Source organism: Poecilia formosa, unplaced genomic scaffold, assembly GCF_000485575.1.
Source record: "Poecilia formosa unplaced genomic scaffold, Poecilia_formosa-5.1.2 Scaffold198, whole genome shotgun sequence".
Lineage (NCBI taxonomy): Eukaryota > Metazoa > Chordata > Actinopteri > Cyprinodontiformes > Poeciliidae > Poecilia > Poecilia formosa.
Genome location: NW_006800137.1, coordinates 378045 through 396778, shown reverse-complemented (window position 1 = coordinate 396778; position 18734 = coordinate 378045). Strand labels below are relative to the sequence as shown.

The following is an 18734-nucleotide window of genomic DNA, read 5'->3' as shown; positions in this document are numbered from 1 at the left end:
TGTGTTCCCAGTCGGTACTCCTCTCAATCCTAATCTTGCTGCTTCTTCTCTCCCCTGGGTTTTTAATTTTCTCTCTCATTCTCTCTTTTATTTTCCTATCCTTTTTTCCATGATCTCTTCCTCTTGATTCCCTTTGGTGTTTCGATTTAAGCCAATACCATTTTTTTTTTCTGAAATGTTACTAAATAAAGCAAGAAAGACGCTGAGTTGGCAATGGTGTGGTGACTTGTTAATTGTAAACATGAAGACATGACCTGATGGGCAGCTCTATCAGTCAAATCTCTCTCATAGGAGAGCAAAAGAGGACATAGGCTGATTTTTAGACCGTTGCAGAAGTAGAGAAGATCGGTGGATAAGATCAGCTTCACATACAAGTATCAGCTGATCACCGATCCAAAATTAAGGAAATCAACGCTGATAAATCGGCAGGCCGATAAATCGGTGCACCTCTACCCTATTCTACCATGCAAAGACCTTACACATCTGGGGAATCCTGGTGGAATACATTCTGTAAAAGTGAAAACTTTTTAAAAATCCAAAGAGCATTTTTATGGTATTTATGTTCAAACTACTCAGTGTGGTCTCTGATTATAGAAAACTGGATTAGAAATGGATTTCCATTGAGCGAGGGATTGTCTTGCGTCACCAACAACTTTAAAAAAAAAAAACAAACAACAAACCCACAAATAAATAAAAAAATAAATAGATAAATTAGGCAGCACTGCAGGGACATCTAGAGATTTAGTTGGATGAAATCGAAACACCAAAGGGAATCAAGAGGAAGAGATCATGGAAAAAAGGATGGGAAAATAAAAGAGAGAATGAGAGAGAAAATTAAAAACCCATGGGAGAGAAGAAGCAGCGAGATTAGGATTGAGAGGAGTACCGACTGGGAACACAGCAGGGACTGAAAGGGTAAATGGTTTACGAAGAGAATCGTCGCATTAAAATCCCAAAAAGAAAAAAAAAAAAACACAGAAGGACTTTCAAAAATCCCGGAAACTCATCCGGAAACAAAACTGTAGAGAACGAAAGATGAAGAGACGCTGAGAAGTAAAACCTGGTGAAGGGGGCAGCAGATGGAGGGGATTATTCAGGACTAAATCTACACAGGGAAGGCCACAGACGTGTAGCGCTACAGACTCCAGCTGCCAGAAATAGACCTAAAAGAAGTGCTGTCCCACCAGTACCATAATGATCAAACGCTGCCTGGACAGCAAAGCACACAACAGCTACAAGTCCTGCCATAAACAACATGAGAAATCTCAGGACAGATACAATAACGACATCCCACGATACGTGTATGTTCAATAAAATCACCTAGGGAAATGAATCCGTTGAGTCACTAGTTTCATATGTTGGACTACACACACTGCTAAGAAACTTTGGACCATGTTATTCAAAAAATATATATTTAAATTCTATGTGGAGAAACTGATTTATTGCATGTGTGGTTTTTCTTCAGATGGAGCTTGTGTGTTATAGTAGCAGATATGGCTACATGACACTTGTCCACTGTTTCTGTTTTCTGTGACTGGCAAAAAAGCCTAATTTGCAAACTATTTACTCAGGTGTAATTGAGAATACGGTGAAAATAACGAAACCCACAAATCCCCTTAATAACTCCAGATACTGAGAAAAGCCTGAAAATCATTTAGTTTCTATGCTGTGAACAGAAAAGAAAAGCCAAGCGCAGATGGGGATGCCATGAAAAGAACAGAGTTAATTCACCCCTTAGCTAATGTGTGCCTCTATGGTGTACCCCGTTCCTATTATTTTGACCCAGTCTATTTTCAATTTGCACCTGTAAACAAACCACTTGGTCCAAAAATGCTAAACCACTGCTGCTTACTATAGTTTATTTTTCCGTGTGTGTAATAAGAGTCTTAAATGCTAAGCTTTTTATTTTTACAATGTGGATGTACACTGAGTGCCTTCAAATCTAGAGTAAAAACCCACCTGGTTGGAGTTGCTTTTGAAACATAATTAAGAATTTAACAATGGCACTCGACTTAATGTAATGTTTTGATTGTTGATTCTATGTTGCATGACTTTGGGTTTTTATGATGTAAACCACTTTGAAATGCCGTGTTGCTGAAATGTGCTATACAAATAAAATTTGATTTGATTTGATTTGATTTACTTAAATTAACTTTGTATTATGTTATGCATATTTAATACTTTAATACTTTGTTGCCAGTGGTTGTGACTCTGATCCCCATTTGGGTCAGTTGACTCAAGGAGTATGAAACATTAGGATGCAGATCAATCTATAATATTCCTAAGTGACCTCCTACTGATATTTATTATTTACAGTGTTATCACCTCTTTTCCCAGTATCTGGCTTTGATTAGTTAATTACATTAAAAAATTACTTCACGTGATCAGTTGTCAAAATGTATATGAAAAGCTCTAAAGGAGAGCACAAATTGTCAAATTTATATGAAATGTCCCTTTAAGGAAATCTTTTCACCTTATTCCACCCTACCTTGATGACCAAAATGACCATAAAGTACAATTTGGTAAGGTGGAGAAAAAAAAAACAGAATCCAAATCATAGATTAGAATGTTTTACCTTTTCCTGTGTGCAGATCAAACCGCGAACCTGTAAATAATAATAATAAAAATCCATTAAATTACTGTTAACAATATATTTACTCACATTGCATGCAAAGCGACTCACTATATAAGTTTAAATCAGCCTACACTTTTACCAAAAATAATTTCTGTCTTCTAATTAAAAAGTTTTGAGATTTTTTTATTTTTATTACCTTCTTCAGAATTCAGAAGTTAACATACACAAATATCATTTAACTACATTGAAAAGACCAGATGATGACATAATAGCTTTGTGAACTTCTATTTCACAAAATCAGAGTTAAAGCAGGAACATCGTTGGATATATTTTAAGGCAACGACTCAAACGCAGCGCTTATTTAGTGAGATCATAAAAATAAAAGGAAGTCAACCAATACATCAGGAAAAGAACTGTCCAGATGGCAGATTTATTCTTGGCTGCCAAATTGTGAATGTCTCGAGGTGCCACATTCTTCTGTTCAAGCAAGTCTATGCAAGTTGCTTTTAATTTCTTTATTTTTTACATTTTGTGCAGCACTTTGTGACCCTGGTCTGTGAAAAGCGCTATAGAAATAAAGTTTACTTACTTACTTACTTACTTACAACAATAAAACCATAGAAATATTCAGATATCAAAGTGTGCAGAAAGGAGACCCGTTCTGTGATCCCGAGATTAATGTGACTTGGTCCAAACCAAATATCTAAAATTCATAAAAAATAACCTCAAGATTTTTTTAAGATGCCATCTGAGGATGGTAGGAGTATCCAGAGTAAAGGAAGTCCTGCAATGACACTAAAAGACACCCCGGCGAAAAAAAATAGTTACTCAAATCTACATTGCAGTTTGCAAATGCACTCGGTAATGATGGTCTGTCCAGGGGTCTGATGAAACTAAAACTGAATTGTTTTGACATAATAATCGCCACATTTAGAGAAAAATGGGGGGAATCTTGCAAGTCTGACAACCCCATCCAGTCTGTGAAGTGCAGCTGGAGCAGCATTATGTCGTGTGTGTGTTTTTGCTGCAGGAGGGTTTGGGGCACTTCACATAATAGAGGGCATCATAGGGAAAAAAAAACATATTTTGTGAAAGTTCTTAAGTAATATCTCAAGAGATCAGCCAGGAAGTTAAAAGTTGGACACAAACTTTTCTTCCAAAAGGACTATGACCCATATGCATCCTGCATCCTAGTTACAAAGAGAATTAGTCCATGTTTTGGAACAGCCTTAATCTTAGTCTCATAAAGAATTGGGGAAAGCTCAAAAGATGCAAGCAAGTCAGCTTACAAAAATGACTTCATTATGCAAAGTTTGACAGGAGGAATGGGCCACAATTCCAGCAAGTTACTGAGAATAAAGGTTGTGGAAGGATACCCAAAAGTTTTGACCCAAGTCGCACAGTTTTAAAGGAAATTCCACCAAAAACTGAGAAAATGTGCAAAAATGTCTAAATCTGAAGAAAGTTTAAATAAGTCCTCAATATTCTGGCCTTTAAGAAATAAATATTTCTGGTAAACCTGATGGGAAAACTTTGAAAATAGTTGAGGAAAATAAAAGCTTATGTGTGTTTATACATTGTTTATAAATATAACTAAGTATACATAATCTAAATGAAAGGTCTCGGCTGTAAATCCACAACATTTTCAATTTGTCCCTCATTTCCAGCGTATCTCAATTTTCTATTGAGCTGTGACACTAAAAACATCCAATTTGTTTTTCCTACAGTAAGACTAAGTATATTCTATTCTTAGAGTTACATATTGACTTATTGCATAAGTGATAATGAGAGTGTGTTTGTGCACATGTGTGCTATTGACTAATTATCTGCCCTGAAAGAGGATGGTTAATTAAACTCTTTCCTATCAGGGGGCATAAAGTAATTATTGTGCATGGTTGCATGTAAAACCAAAAGAACAAAACAAAAGTCATTAACTACATGTGCTAAAAAAATGTGTCACGTGTTCGCTATCGAACAGTCGAAGGGAAAAGCTGTATCGAACTTTTCATCGGAAGATTCTCCGCCACCTTGAACTGCACGTGTGCCCAAATTAACTGTTTTTTTTTTTTTTTTTTGCCTAAATCAAGCTAATAGAAAATGATAAACCCCCAAAATGTTAGGAAACTGTACCTATAGCTTTTTTTTTTTTTTTTGTTCTGTCTGCTAGGCAAAATAAAAACAGATGGCAGCTGAATGTGACTGCACTGACTTGCATGTGACAAGCTGCCAATATCAACTTTTACTGCTGTCGTCAGGCAGTTGGCAGCGATCAACCTGTCTCGCATCCATTCAAAGCTGAATGCACACACATGGAAGCGACATACAACAGATCTAAGTTCTGTCTGAAAGAGTTTTAAAAAGGTACAGAGGGACGCAGTAGCTATAGAAATATGGTGCACAGTAACAGGATACAAATGTGCTAATTCTCTTTTGAATTGAAAATATTTTAATGATGTTTTCATCTTCCCTTTGAAGCACAAAAAAAAATATGCAAATGCAAAAGAATTTGGCACCAAAAGGTATCCCCAGTACTAAATTGTGCCTTCCAGCAGTTCCAGCAAAGCTAAGTTGTTTTCCCCAATACAAGATTTCCAGTTTTCTGTGGCCTCAGTTTTAGTTGGAAGCTGCGCAGGTTAAAACTGGCTTGCTACTTTTAAATGACGGAGCTGTTGTTTATCTGGGTTTTACATGTGCAAACAGAAACCTGCTCTAACTGCTGACTGATTAGCGGTTCTGCATAGTGGGAAGGTCCAGTGCAGAAGTTATCAGTGACATTTTCATAAGTGGCAGCAAATGTTCGAGGTGCTTCAACGGAACTGCTTCGCAAAGTTATAATCGGTTATAAAAGTCTTTCAACAGGAACAGGAATCTCGAAATAGTATTGTTTAAAATGTACTTTCGTAGAGCAGGAAAATGAAAAGAGAACAAATAAAAAAAGGAAAAGATTTTGATTCTCAAAACTTTAACAATACATCCTCTTTTTGCAAAACACTGCTTCATTGTCCATCACTGTGACTCCATTCAGCGATCTTTGAAAACAGGAGCAAAACCTTTGATTTTCAGACCGAACAGAGACTGGCCACCCAGGGAACAGGAGGCCTGGTAACAACAGTAGCTTCTGTGGCATACTAAAAAGGGCTTTGCATTTCTAACTGACACTTCCTCACATTGAACTGAATGTCAATATAGGTATTTAGTCAGTCAAATGTCCCCCAAGAAAGGAAAAAGTGCGAGGTGTAGATGTCCAAAGCTGGCAGAGACATATCCTAAATATGTTTTATTGCAAAAAAGTGCTTCAGCAAAGTATTGACTAAAGTGGACTGGACATAAATTACTTTTTTTTCCAGATTTGTATTTGTTTAGATAAAAAAAAGGTCCTTTTCATTCCTTTCCTTCCAGGATTAGGCTCTGTGTAGGTCATAAATTTGAAAGTCATACATTGAAGTTTATAGTTGCAATGTGAAGTAAACCAACTGCATGTATGTTGCTCAAATTGGAAAATATATAATGCTGGAATTATTCAGAAAAAAACTCCATTTGCACTTACTGCATGTGTGACAAGATGAACTAAAAAAGGAGTGAAATGGAAATGAGCACACAGTGTTAATCTCTATTTTCTGCTTGGGCTGGTGTTGCAGACTAAGGCGTGAGGCTGACACTTTGCTAGTCTGATCCTTCTCAGCTGCCGTCGCTCACAAGGGCAGGTCCTCATGCTACCTGCCACATGAGGCGAAAGTGTTCTGCACACAAAGGCGCAAACATTTCATTGGTTCTTAAGCAGCTGTGGGAAGAAAATGTGGCCTATGATGTTGTTTTAACCGGTTTTACTGCTGCTCTGAATTATTCCAATTTTGTATGCAAGTAATAGTTTATTTTGTGCCATTCATCATATAGATGCCCAGCCTCCTTTGGCTTATAAGACACCCCAACATATTTGAAGATGCAAACAGAGGCAAACAACATCCTTCACAAAATAAAGTGTCCTCTTTCAAAAGGTGCCAGGCTTTTGAAACATACTCAGCTAACTGAAAACAATACCTGAATAAAAACTGAAGTTCATCTTCACTCCCCATAGAAAAGAAATCTGGGTAAACATCAAGGACTTTACCAAACAATTCATTTAAGAGAACTGTATACAAAAGGACAACATAACAAAAAGTGCATTTCATTTTCAAATTCACTCCAATTATAAAGAGAACATTTTCGGTTTGTATTATAAAAGGAGTCTATTATTATTTAATACTTATGACTGACCATAAATGCAAGCAAAATAAGAAGAAAAAGCACTAAATGGTTGGATTATGTCAGCGACAGATTATACAGTCTTTCTTCTCTGTCAGAAAGTCATTAAACTCAGTGTGATTATTCTCTGCTTGAGTCCACCTCAAATAGACAGGATTTCATTACAACCACTTGGCCACTTTTCTGAGAATTTCAAACTATTGCAAGTTTAACAATTGGCAATGGCTGCCAAGGACCTTCAAGAGAATGTCAGTTTCCATGGAGACATTGCCACCCCCAGCAGTGGTCCCCCACAACCCCTGATGAGGGTAAAAAGTAAATACATAAAACGGCCACAGAAACATGAGGTTTTCTGTTTCCGTCTCTCCACTCGCATTCTATTACCCAGAATGAAACTTTCATTTGTGACTATTAATCTGAGAATCCTCCATGCTTTGTTGCTTGCCTCAATGCTAATTTTCAAAGGTTTAAGTTGCTTACTTTCTTTCTTTCTTTGAGGGTGTTTGTGACTTGGGATGCTGGTCACATCAAACGTGGCATTGCAAGTGGACTTCACAGGACTCGCTTACATAATGTGCCCAGTCTGAATGGTTGTGAAAAAGTGTGAAAGCAATACCTTCTACCTCCTTCCACTGCTTAAACAGTGCTTGGCTTTTATTTATTTATTTACATATTTTTTTCAGTGTAGTTCATGCAGAAACAGATACCTACACCTTTGCTAAAATACAGCTTTTTGTGTTTGAGAAGTGTACATTGGAATAAATTGTTTAGCAAAGGAATAACAAAGCAATATCATTGGGCTAAAGGCAACCTATCCTAGGTGCGCCTGAGACAGGTTGCAAATCCATGAAAAGGCAACACAGAGACACACAGGACAACTATGCACTCATAAATATGAACAATCCTAAGCTTGTTTAAAGCCTTTTACAGATCTTCAGTGAAGTATCATTGGATTCTGATATGATCTAATGCAATCTAGACTAATTACAAGATAGAAACTACCCTTCTGCCATCTCAACGAGTGTAATACAAGAACTTCCTTTTTTATTTCATAACAGGAGACTTGCATGTAGACACTGGCTGTCGAGTTTAATGCACTTATTTTCACATCCAAGGTTTATAATAATGGCTTGCACCCATTTCAACAGACACATGCTGAAACAGCAACTTGCTGGTGCTTCACTAGACAGCACTCACTTCACATTTCAATATTGCATGGCTTAAAATCTTGTTATAGCCATAATATTAGCCCAACAGAAAGTAAGCCTGAAAATATATATGCCTGTTATTTTATCAGAGGCAGAGTTCACAGACAGCTACAGATAATGAACTTCTGGCTGGCTGCACCACTGACGATTTGATTGAAGGCAATGTACTTTGCTCTAAAATAGATCTGTATTTTCCTCTTCGATCAGTCATCTGAATAAAACTGCATCTCAGTTTTTTTGTGCTTCAAGTAAATTTGTGTATTTTTTTCTCAATTTACATAAAATGGATTAGGTGAGGTTTTTATATTACCTCTGGAAGGCCAGAAAGGCCATCAGGACTACCAGGAGTTTTCCCTGGAGTGCTTCAAGGCAATTATGCTGATAAACTAAGCAGTATTAAAATAGAGGGGAAAAAAAATTACAGTTCAAAACTGATTAGTGCATGCCTTAAGCAAGTGGCCCATTTTGTGTAGTTATTGGCCCAGATGTTAGCAGCATAGAAGTTTGCATTTTTAATTTAATTGGCTATGGTGTACAAAATAGTGTCGCATACCGCTGCCTCAGAGACAGGTTGCGCTGGTCCATGTGGGTTTGTCCCAGCTTTCCTGTGCTGCTGTCAATCAGCCTGGCTCACACTTCAACATTTTGTGTGGATGATTAAACAGTCAAGATTAAAATCCACAGCACATGCACAGACCAAAAGTTGTGAAAAGTAAAGAAAAAAAAATCATGGTGGAAGCAATTATTCCACAGTCTAAAACTTACCAAATCTTTTGGAGTTCTTATTTCTCATAGAGTGACAGAAAATGTAATTTAAACTGAGGTAGCAGCGATGATACAGGCCACAAATTGGGAATTGGATATAAAATAAAACATTAACCACACCAAGCATACATAATGATGGAAATTATTTCATTTTAAATTTTATTTTTCACTTCATTTAGATAGATTACAATCAGAACGTCAGGCTGATTGTAATTCAACTACCTATGCCAACAAGTGTTTCGTTTAAATACATTTCTAGGTTTTTGATTCCTCATTGGGTAGAACAGATGTAAAGGCAACCACGTTATGTAATTGCAATGTCCACTTATAGTCAACTTGGCATTTCCAAAATTCCAAAATTCTCCCGTTTTTGCCAGTGTGAAGGTCCTGACGTCAAATTACTTTGGACTCAGTTAAATATCATTTGAAAAAAGTCTTTATGTTTTTTATCTTTTCTGTTCTGTCGTCCTTTGACCAACAGCAACCAAGGTTATACACCAAACAAATTGCTTTTAAGGTTATACAGTCTGATCATATTTTTATCACATTTATTTAAAAGTTTTTCTAATTAACCTTTTGTAACACTTTTCTTCCATCTTGGATCAATCCTTTTTGAAATCCGTATTTGTTTAGGTCATGGTTTGTAAAGCTTTTTATTAAAATAGCTCCGCTTCCTACATCTACACCATCCTGTTTACATCACAATGCTAATATTTATAGTGCTATAAAAATAGTGGAGTAGATAGATACACTCGTGGGAAAAAAGAACATTTCTCCCAAGTACACAACAGGATTCAAGATCTTGCAGCTTTAATTATTGTTGTTTTAACTTTCAATGTATGCTACATGATTTTGCTGTTTATGTCATGTTTTGTAGATATCGTAAGACCCCTATGCAGAGCAAACTGGGGCAGCCATTAGTAGTTGAAGGTTTAACAAAATGAATGAATTACTAAAAACGTACAAAATAAGGTGATTACATCATAGAGCATCAGCAGGGTACAAACAGGAACCAGGTACATACAGAATAACAGGAGAATCAACCAGTGAAAGAGAGGTGGTTAAATACTGAGAGTGAATGATAGAACAATAAACTGGGGCTGATTGACAAGTTTCAGGTGTGACATGAAGGCATAATGAGAGGGAGAGACAGAGAGAAAGATAACTCGTAGATTTTTGCAGTTTCTCTGAGCGCCATGTGATTTCATCCAGTCACTGAAAAGTTCTAAATGTTATCCACATGTGAAAATATTCTTCATTACCACATAACAATGGGATTCAGATTATTTGGAAGTAGCTTTAGAACCATTCTAAGATTAATTTTAAAGGAACAGCTTCTTTTCTTTATGTTATTGTAAATGTCTTTTCCCCTTTGGCATTGTGTTAACTCACAAACGGTATCTTGTAGACCAGCTAAGAGCCAGAACTTATTGATTTATTTTATCTGGGTGTAATTATATATTATATTTATTACTATATTATGTAAAGAGCCTCTATGAGAACTTTGTTTCTTCAATTACATGGTGTTTCTAATTACTTGTGGCTGAGTACGTTTACAATGTAAATTGCCACAGCAGCTTTGAGCATCTCTCAAGCTCATTATTTATTTACAACAAATACAATTCACTGATTAACAGCAATTATCCAATAAAACACAAAAGTAGATTAATGCTGCGGAACAGCACAAGAAACCTTTCATAATCCGTTTTTTGTTCCCTTCAACCAACATTACTTTTTCTGTAAAAACTGGATACAGTAGGTCAGGAGAGGGACGTATTGTATTTCCATAATGTTGCTTCTGTATTGTGCCTGAACACAAAACATGGTGCTGTCTGATTTCTAATTTTCCAACTCATTTTCATAGTTATTCCCAGCTCTGCATTTGTTTGTAGCATAATGATGTGAAATTTGCTTTGCTGTTTGTGCTCTCGGAGAGAGTAAGCCAACACCATTAAAACAAATTACTCTGGGGCACCTTCAGCGTTGCATCCATTTCTGATGACATACCGGCTTTACTTGAGCACTGAAAACAAGACTTAAAAGGAAGCCAGATAATATTACAAACTTGTGTGCAAAGCTAACAGTTTAATTTGATTAAAATGGAAACGTACACTGGTGCAAAGGTAAAAATAAATGCACTTGAGCTTCTGTCTTTTCCTGACTGTTACCCATTTCCTATTGTCTCTGACGTCAATCTCCAATTTGTCTTTCTTTCCTAAGGATTACAATACCAAAGAAATGTGTTGCCAGTTTTTTGATAGAAGCAGTAATTTGAAAGAAAAAAATGGAACTACAAGATCAGCCTTATGCAAAGTAGATGTGCCTCACATTTATCTGTTTTGTGAATCAAGTTTTAGAAGCACTATGCGTTTGAATTTTGAAATTTGATTAATATGATTTGATGAAAATCTCTAGCTTCATCCAAACAATTTTAGGAAATACCGCATCAGAGATGTTTTGTTCATTCTAGAAGTGAAGCCCACCTACGTCGGTGAAGCGAAGCAGGTAAAAGCAGAACTCCTCAGTGGACGCTGAACAAATGCACCTTCAAGCACAGAGACGTGCGTCTCTCGGAGGTAAACCTACGCTCCTCTCGTCTGCTTATCTTTGTAGCCGGGAGAAGATCACTAGGTAGCAAGTCGAAATGTTGGAGACAACATTCAGCAACCAAGTCCCGCCGGAGGTGAATTGTTCTTTTTTATCTTTCAAACAGCTTCACAAAAAAACAAACAAAAAAAAAGACATCCTTGGCGTCCGTTCACACGTAATTTAATGACCCACCGTGTTCACACCTGATTCTTCTCCCTCCTGGGTCTTAATCAGGTTTTTCTTTTATTTTAGAACAAAAGCTTCATTAGTTTGCCTCTTTGAATCCGTAGGTGTGAATGCCTCTGAGTGTGAATGCTTCTTTAGCATCAGATAAACGTGCCTGTTGTCCTTGAGAGTGCCAGAGACAGATTTAAATACCATAAAGGAAAACTCCATTGTGATTTCACCAGACTGATCGTTCTTCTTTCTGATCACACTGTGTTATCAGAAATACAGGTCATTATAACACGGGAGGCAGCAGAGGAGGTGTTAAAGATGTTTTCCTTTATGGACAATGATTTGTTTGTTTTACTTTACTGCTTGCAAGCCTCCTGGGCCCTAACCTACATTACAGCACAATGACTATTCATCATTGATGATCAGGCCTTTTAATAGAGCTCACACATAAAACGCATCTGGAAAAAAAACAAAAAAAAAAAAAACAAAGCATTCTCTTGTAAAACAATGAAATTTAGGTTTCATGACATTTTAGGTTGCTTATTATGATTCTGTGATTTAATGTACTGCAATTAAAGACTTAAGAAAAAAATGTGATGCACATGTCTTATATTTAGATTTTATTTCCAACCACTGATTTTCTACAGTTCTAACCTGACAATAACAACGGTATATCATCTTTGTGGTTATGGTGCATTCAGTGATTGCCTTTTGAAAGACTGGTCCAGGTTCTTTGAAGCATAAAATCAGCTGATGAAAGAAAGCCTTCATCATTTCCTCAACGTTTAAAACATAAATGGCCTAAATTGCATTGCGGGCCTCACTCCCATATCAGAAAAAAAAAAGAAAACATTTACCAAAGAGGTGGTGTGTTCAAATGGTTCATTTTGAAAAATAATGAGGCGTCTAAAAATTCAAAGACTATACAAATCTTACATCTAACACAAATGCAGAAGAAACACTTAATCCAAACATTCATTAGAAGAGCAGAAAGCGTCTCCAGAGGTCAATTAACCCACTGTGTGAACCGAAACCCCTCGGTACAGACGTCCAATAAACCCCGATAACACAGACCCATGAAGCACACATGCAGCACACAGCAGAACAGGAAACAGAAGATAATCCTCACAGAATATGAAAAGACATTTAAAAAAAGAACACACACACACACACTTTTACTCTCTCACTCACTGCACATTTTACAGAGCAGATTGCTGTCCTTTAATCAACAAGTCATGTTTTAATTGCAATAAGTGTGAAGAAAATAGGAACCGTCGATGTGGCCCAGTCTGGCACTGGAGCACAAGACTCTCAGAGCCAACGTTGTGGATTCACATATGCTTTTATCATAGCAGAGTGAAGCAGGGGAAGAAATATTGTTTTTTTTGTTGTTTTTTTTTTTCAGTTCTCACACAATCTGTGTTAACAGGGAAAGCGATTTAATTCCCTAAGTGAAAAACAATCCAATCAAGACAAAATCAGAAGATGTGAATATTTTCTGAAATAACAGAGACAACTGGGGAACATGTTGTCTCTGTTCCCCATCCTCAGTTTTCATCCTGATCCTCTAAGATAAGATGCTGTACATGTTTCTGTTGTAGATAACCATTTTATTCAGGATAAAAAAAAAAAACATTGACACATAGGATCTCCCATTCAGCTACCCTCCACCTTGGTTTAGACTTCAGTCCATACCTTTAGCTTTTTGCAAAAATGTAGGCCACGGACTCCTCCACAGTCATTTTTGTAGATGAATCTGTCAGGAATATGTTCAATGACACAACAATGCATAGTAAGCATGTGTAAGCAGCATTCAATTACTCACAGATGCAACACAGAGCGCCTCAGATTTGCTGGCACAAGCACTTCAGAGCAAAATATATACATGCATAGGAAAAAATGCATATAAAACATACACACACACACACACACACACACACACGCACACACGCACTGAGTATTTGCATCTTCACAGCACCTTTGCTTTGTGTTAAAGCAAGAGGTCGGGCTGCAAAGACCTTTCGCTACTCAGGCCTTTAAATTGGTCCCAGTGAGATTCAATAGTTCAGGCCACAGGGCTCACCTCACCTGCATATTGAAATATTAAACTATGCCATTCGATCGATGGCCTAACCAGTTAGACACACCAGCTTTAGCAACATTCACAACAGATGACTAATGCTGAGCTTCAGACTACCTCCACCTGTTCAGGGTCTTACTGAGTGCATTCAGAGACATGATGGACATCAGATTTGACTTGGCCAAGGTACAGAAAAATTACCATGCTTGGTTTCTCGCCAATTAGATGAGGAACCTGGTCTAACATCCTGTCAGTCAAGGTTACAAAAGTACAAGGTTTCTAGGTAGCACGTTCCTTCAGATACTCAACTTTGCTCTATCTATGCAATTATGTCAAGAAGGACTGCAAATACATATTAGTTTTAGTTAAAATTTTAATGTATAATGTATCTAAAATACATTTATAATTAATGAGAACCAAAGGTACCAAAAGCTGATTCAGTGACCATGGTGTTACTGTGCTTTATTGGCCAGCATACTGGCCTGACACAAACCGCATAGAGAATCTACTAGAGTCAAAGGAAAGATGAAAGACACCTGACCCAACAAAGACCTGAAGGTCACTTTTAAAGCGACCTGGGCTTTCTTTACACTTTTGCAACTCATCTGTGTCATGATATTTTCTTGTTTTACTTTGTCTTGGAAGTTTGAACATATTTTTTTTTAAATGTCTAAATGTGTTTTATCTGCATGTGCATTTCCTAAATAGTTTATTTTACATAGCACTAGCTTTAATTATTAGAAATAATTTTGCTCGTGTTTTACATCATTTTAATGTTTATTCTCTCCTTCTGAAGCACTTTGTGATGTTTCATTTACATGCTGTGTAAACAACTTTATTATTTAAATAAACATTACTTCTATCTAAATCCATATAAATAAGGAACTTATACCATCAACCCATCAACACTCTGCTCTATATGTGTCAAAATCCAATATAGGACCTCAATTAGCAGCTAAGTGTTCCTGAATGGCATCCTCCCATCTTATTTCAGCAGCCTGATTTCTCGACGGCTGCTGAGATGCCAGTACAGATGGACTGAGTGGAGATGAGGCCAGTTGAAGTGTCTGTGGAGCTAAACTCCTGGTAAACTGTGCCAGCAAAGGACCGCACCACGTTGAGGCCTGGCCCAGCTCTGGCAGGAAGAACAGGGGGCCCCCTTGTTTGGCAGAGGCTTGTTTACAAGAAACAAAATGCATTCAGATGATAATGAGTGCAAGCTCCCTCGTACTGTCCCAGTTTTTCTTCGTTATATTCTGTACAGTATGGATCTTCACCCAAACAGGGCACAAAGGACAACCACAGGCAAATCTACTTTTCGTTGATGCAAACATGCGCAGACACACAAACACGCACTCTCCGTCACAAACCACTCAGTGTCTGGTACAGAACGGCCTGATTGCTGGTCTTATCACCAAGGAGACCAGCATTAGGCGAGCGCCTGGCAGAGACAGACTGGCATTTAGCAATGAGGACCCCATAAAGCTTTCAGGCAGCCTTTTCAATGAACACAGGGACAAAGATGGAGTCACATGGGCAACACAGAACGAAAGAGAGAATGAAAAAGTGTTTGACATCTACATTGCAGACACGAACAATTAAAATTGTGAAACAGGGAACCGGAGGACAATTTAGAAACAAACAAGAGGGAGAAACATCACTTTAAACAGAGAGAAGAACAGAAGAGAATAAAAAGACATAAAAAAATACGAATGAGAATTAGAGTTGCAGAAAGAAAGGAAAAAGGTTTTTCCACGTTTAGAGCTAACAAAATAACCAGCGAGAAGGACGTTTCTAACGAACATAAAACACCATCCGAGTCTTAAGAGGCACATGTGTGAATTCAGCTGACGTCACCAACGAGAGAAGCTATTAATACTCAAGCCCACCTGAGTCTCCACCAGGCTGAGGAGCGAAATGCAGTGCAAATTAACTATGAAAATATTCATTCACAACTCCCCTGCTGAGGAGACAGAAAAGAAGGGAAATCAAGCATTCGGGTTTGATGAGAGCCCTTTGCCCTCTGCACAGAGAGCAGATGATTGAGGGATAGACGGAAGCAAAGACGTGCTAAAAGGTTAAAGAAGAGGGGATTTGGGCTGTGAGCTCCAGATGTTTTTAGAGCTGAAGGCGATGTAGTGAGACGTGCTCATCTTCCCCATCTCACTCCCTGTTTCACATGAGCTTTGAGGCTATGTGGCGGCACTTACTACAGTCGTTAGAGGGCTTTGTCACTTGTAAACATAAGTCATTTCAGGTCCCTGAGTGTTGGTGAAACCTCGCATTAACTTTTTCATTCAGAGGCACTTTTCACTAAAATATCCTTCCAGCAGTCATAATTACGAAACCAACCTCCAGTAGTTTATATTTGGCAGGATGGCACTGTTCTGGGACGTCCCTCTTACTTCTAACGCTAAGTGTCGCATGCCGGAGGCAGAGAAAGCAGCAGAAAACACCTTTACCCCTCATTTCTAGTAAGTTGTGTATTTTTTTTTACAAAAACAACCTATAACAAAGTTGATAAAACATTTCTGATTAAAGGATTACTGTGGATTCTATTAAGAAATTTTCAGGTGGAAAAGTGAGTTTGTAATTTACCGCAAGCTCAGACAGGCAGCATTCATCAAAAAGGATCAAATGTTCAACATAACCACAGAGGAAGAAGAGCCACTTTAAGCATGTTTACGACTGCATCTTGTTGTACTGCCAGGTACATAGCAGCCAACAAACATCTATATTGAGGCTATGTCTGTTTTTTTTTTTTTTTTGTTTCTTTGTTTTGGGTGTTTTTTTCCCAATGTTCCACAAAAATGTACAATGCAACCAGGAGTTTCATACAGTGTGATCTACAGTTGACGAAATGCCATAAGAGCTCCACTGCATGCAGATCTATAATGTTTTGTTGCCCCTGGAGGAACATCTGAAACTCCAGAATTAAAACCTTGCATTCAGGCCATCTGTTTGCGAAAACACATCAGGCTCTCCTCTGTAAAATTCAAACCTAACACATTCCTGTCAACATGGCTGTCGAAATAAATTAGGACCATTTCAATGCAATTCCTGCACAGAAGTGTTAAGCTGTGAACACCAGACAGCTCCTCCTCTTCAGCTATCCTGAGTTCTCCTCCGCGCTCTCAGGTTCAGCGACACGCTGACTGTTAAGCCAGGTGTAAAATGTGCCAATGCTGCTGTTTTGAACTCTCAGCTCCGCTTTCATCCGCCCATCTGCAATCAACTGGTCCGCAGTTATGCTCTCACTGACACTATTTAAGAATTTAGCCCTTAGCGCAACACTCCCATCCCTCTGGTGCCTGTGATGCTTTGATAACCAGCTATTAAACACTGAATCATGTACGCCTCATTTCAGCTTCACAGCTAGCTCGCAACGTTCATTTTTCATCTTAATCTAAAACAGGAGTAATTATAATTGGAGTCATTTTCTTTCTTCCCTTTGTGAATAGTAGTGGTGTAATCCGCAACTGCTGCAGCAACTCTGCTCTTCAACCTGCATTCACAAGCTTTTATCTGAACACTGTTTTGCTGTAACAATGGTGAATAGCATCTCTTGTGGCTGTGCAGGCACACTGATGACAGTCTCAAAGGCTCCTGCTATTCCATGCTATCCTCAGTTAAACAAAGAGCATGTTTTTTTGTTTGTTTTTTTTTTTTCCATTGTGCTCAAATAAACCAGACATATCTCCACATCTTCCTTCATCCCCCAGTGTTACAGTAATAAAGAAAAGCTATATCTCTCCCTGTTACTGCCTCTCTCTTTCTCACTTTCACTCCCCAAGCATTACGCAGCTCTTTTTCTCCCTATTTACCCGGCACAAAAGAGGAGGCACGCATTCAGCAGTGGCAATAGAGACCCGAATTCCAATGGGGATATTATCCTGTAAATACGGAAAAATCGCTGTGGAATGGGACAAAGCCCGGCGTTATTAAAGCACTCTCCAGCCGAGCACAATTGAGTCATTGATCATCTCATGTCATCGTTAAAACCCCGCGTTTCATCTCACAGCTTTTCATAAAGGGAAAATGTCAAGCGTTTACAGGCCAGAGAAGATGGATCACTTGATATTCTGTCATTGATTATGAGATATGTCTATGAAGAGCCCACAGGTCCCTTTAAGGATACTCTGGCGTTTCTGGTCCCTCTGACTCAGCTTGTTTCATTGTGCGATGATGTCCTTACTAATATTGTGCAAAGTGTTTTCAGTCCTCTTAGCAATCCTTGTGTCATCTTTACTGCCTTCACGTCGCACTAAAACAATGACAGCGAGCAGTAATTGCACATCATTGTTGGTTTGCCATAATTACAGCTGTGACGGGGAGAAAAGACTTAATGGTCTTTTGGGTAATTACCCCAATTGACAAGATGGTGGCTAATTAGATTGTTTGACATTGTGTGGATGTGTGCAAATGTGTTGATACATATATGTTTGTGTGTGTGTTGTGTGTGTGGAAACATACACAGAAATGCAAACAGGAGACTTTATAGAAGAACATAGAATCTCTCTGACGTCAATCTCTCTCTGGGAATTTACATTATTCATGCATGTAACTTTAATCCAAATGAATTGGTCTCAACAAATGAGTACATGGTGACATAAATGACAAGTTATACGAGAGTTTATGTTTGAATCGGAATTTTTAATTTTTAGTGAACAGATGCACAATTTTAAATGTTGTTACTGAAATTAATTCCAATAAAGGAATTAACAATTCAATTGTAATTAAATTATCTTTTACTAAACAGGCTATTAGAAATATGCAATAAAATTAAGTTGTTTTGTCGAGAAGACGCCAGTGAATTAGAGTCTTTACCCAAATGTCAGAAAATCAAACTGCACTTGAAGTTGAAGCAGTAAGACTCCTTGGTCACCAAGGTTTCTCCACTGGCCTCAGTCCACAGTTTTATGCAGGACAAATTTAAGACTTTTTTTGTCTAACCGTTTTTCCAGTGTAAATGAAACACATCCACCAATATGAAGTAGAGCTAAACACAAAAATGACTCAGTTTTAAAGAAAATGTTTCTTTAAAAAATGTTTAACCCATATCCCTGACATGAAAATTGTAAATTTAAAGCTGTCAGTA

The 18734-nt window shown here is 37.8% G+C and overlaps 1 protein-coding gene across 3 annotated transcripts in view; it reads right to left on the bottom strand.

Annotated features, from left to right (window-relative positions):
* igsf11 (immunoglobulin superfamily member 11) overlaps positions 1 to 18734 on the bottom strand; it is a 105931-nt gene that overhangs the window by 69885 nt on the left and 17312 nt on the right. For 2 of the 3 annotated variants that reach the window (XM_016678997.1, XM_007566760.2), the window contains exon 2: positions 2576 to 2605. The exons of the other annotated variant lie outside the window; for it this stretch is intronic. In XM_016678997.1, the coding sequence (XP_016534483.1) occupies positions 2576 to 2605 (30 nt within the window). The remainder of the gene's footprint in view (positions 1 to 2575; positions 2606 to 18734) is intronic. 3 annotated transcript variants of the gene reach the window in all.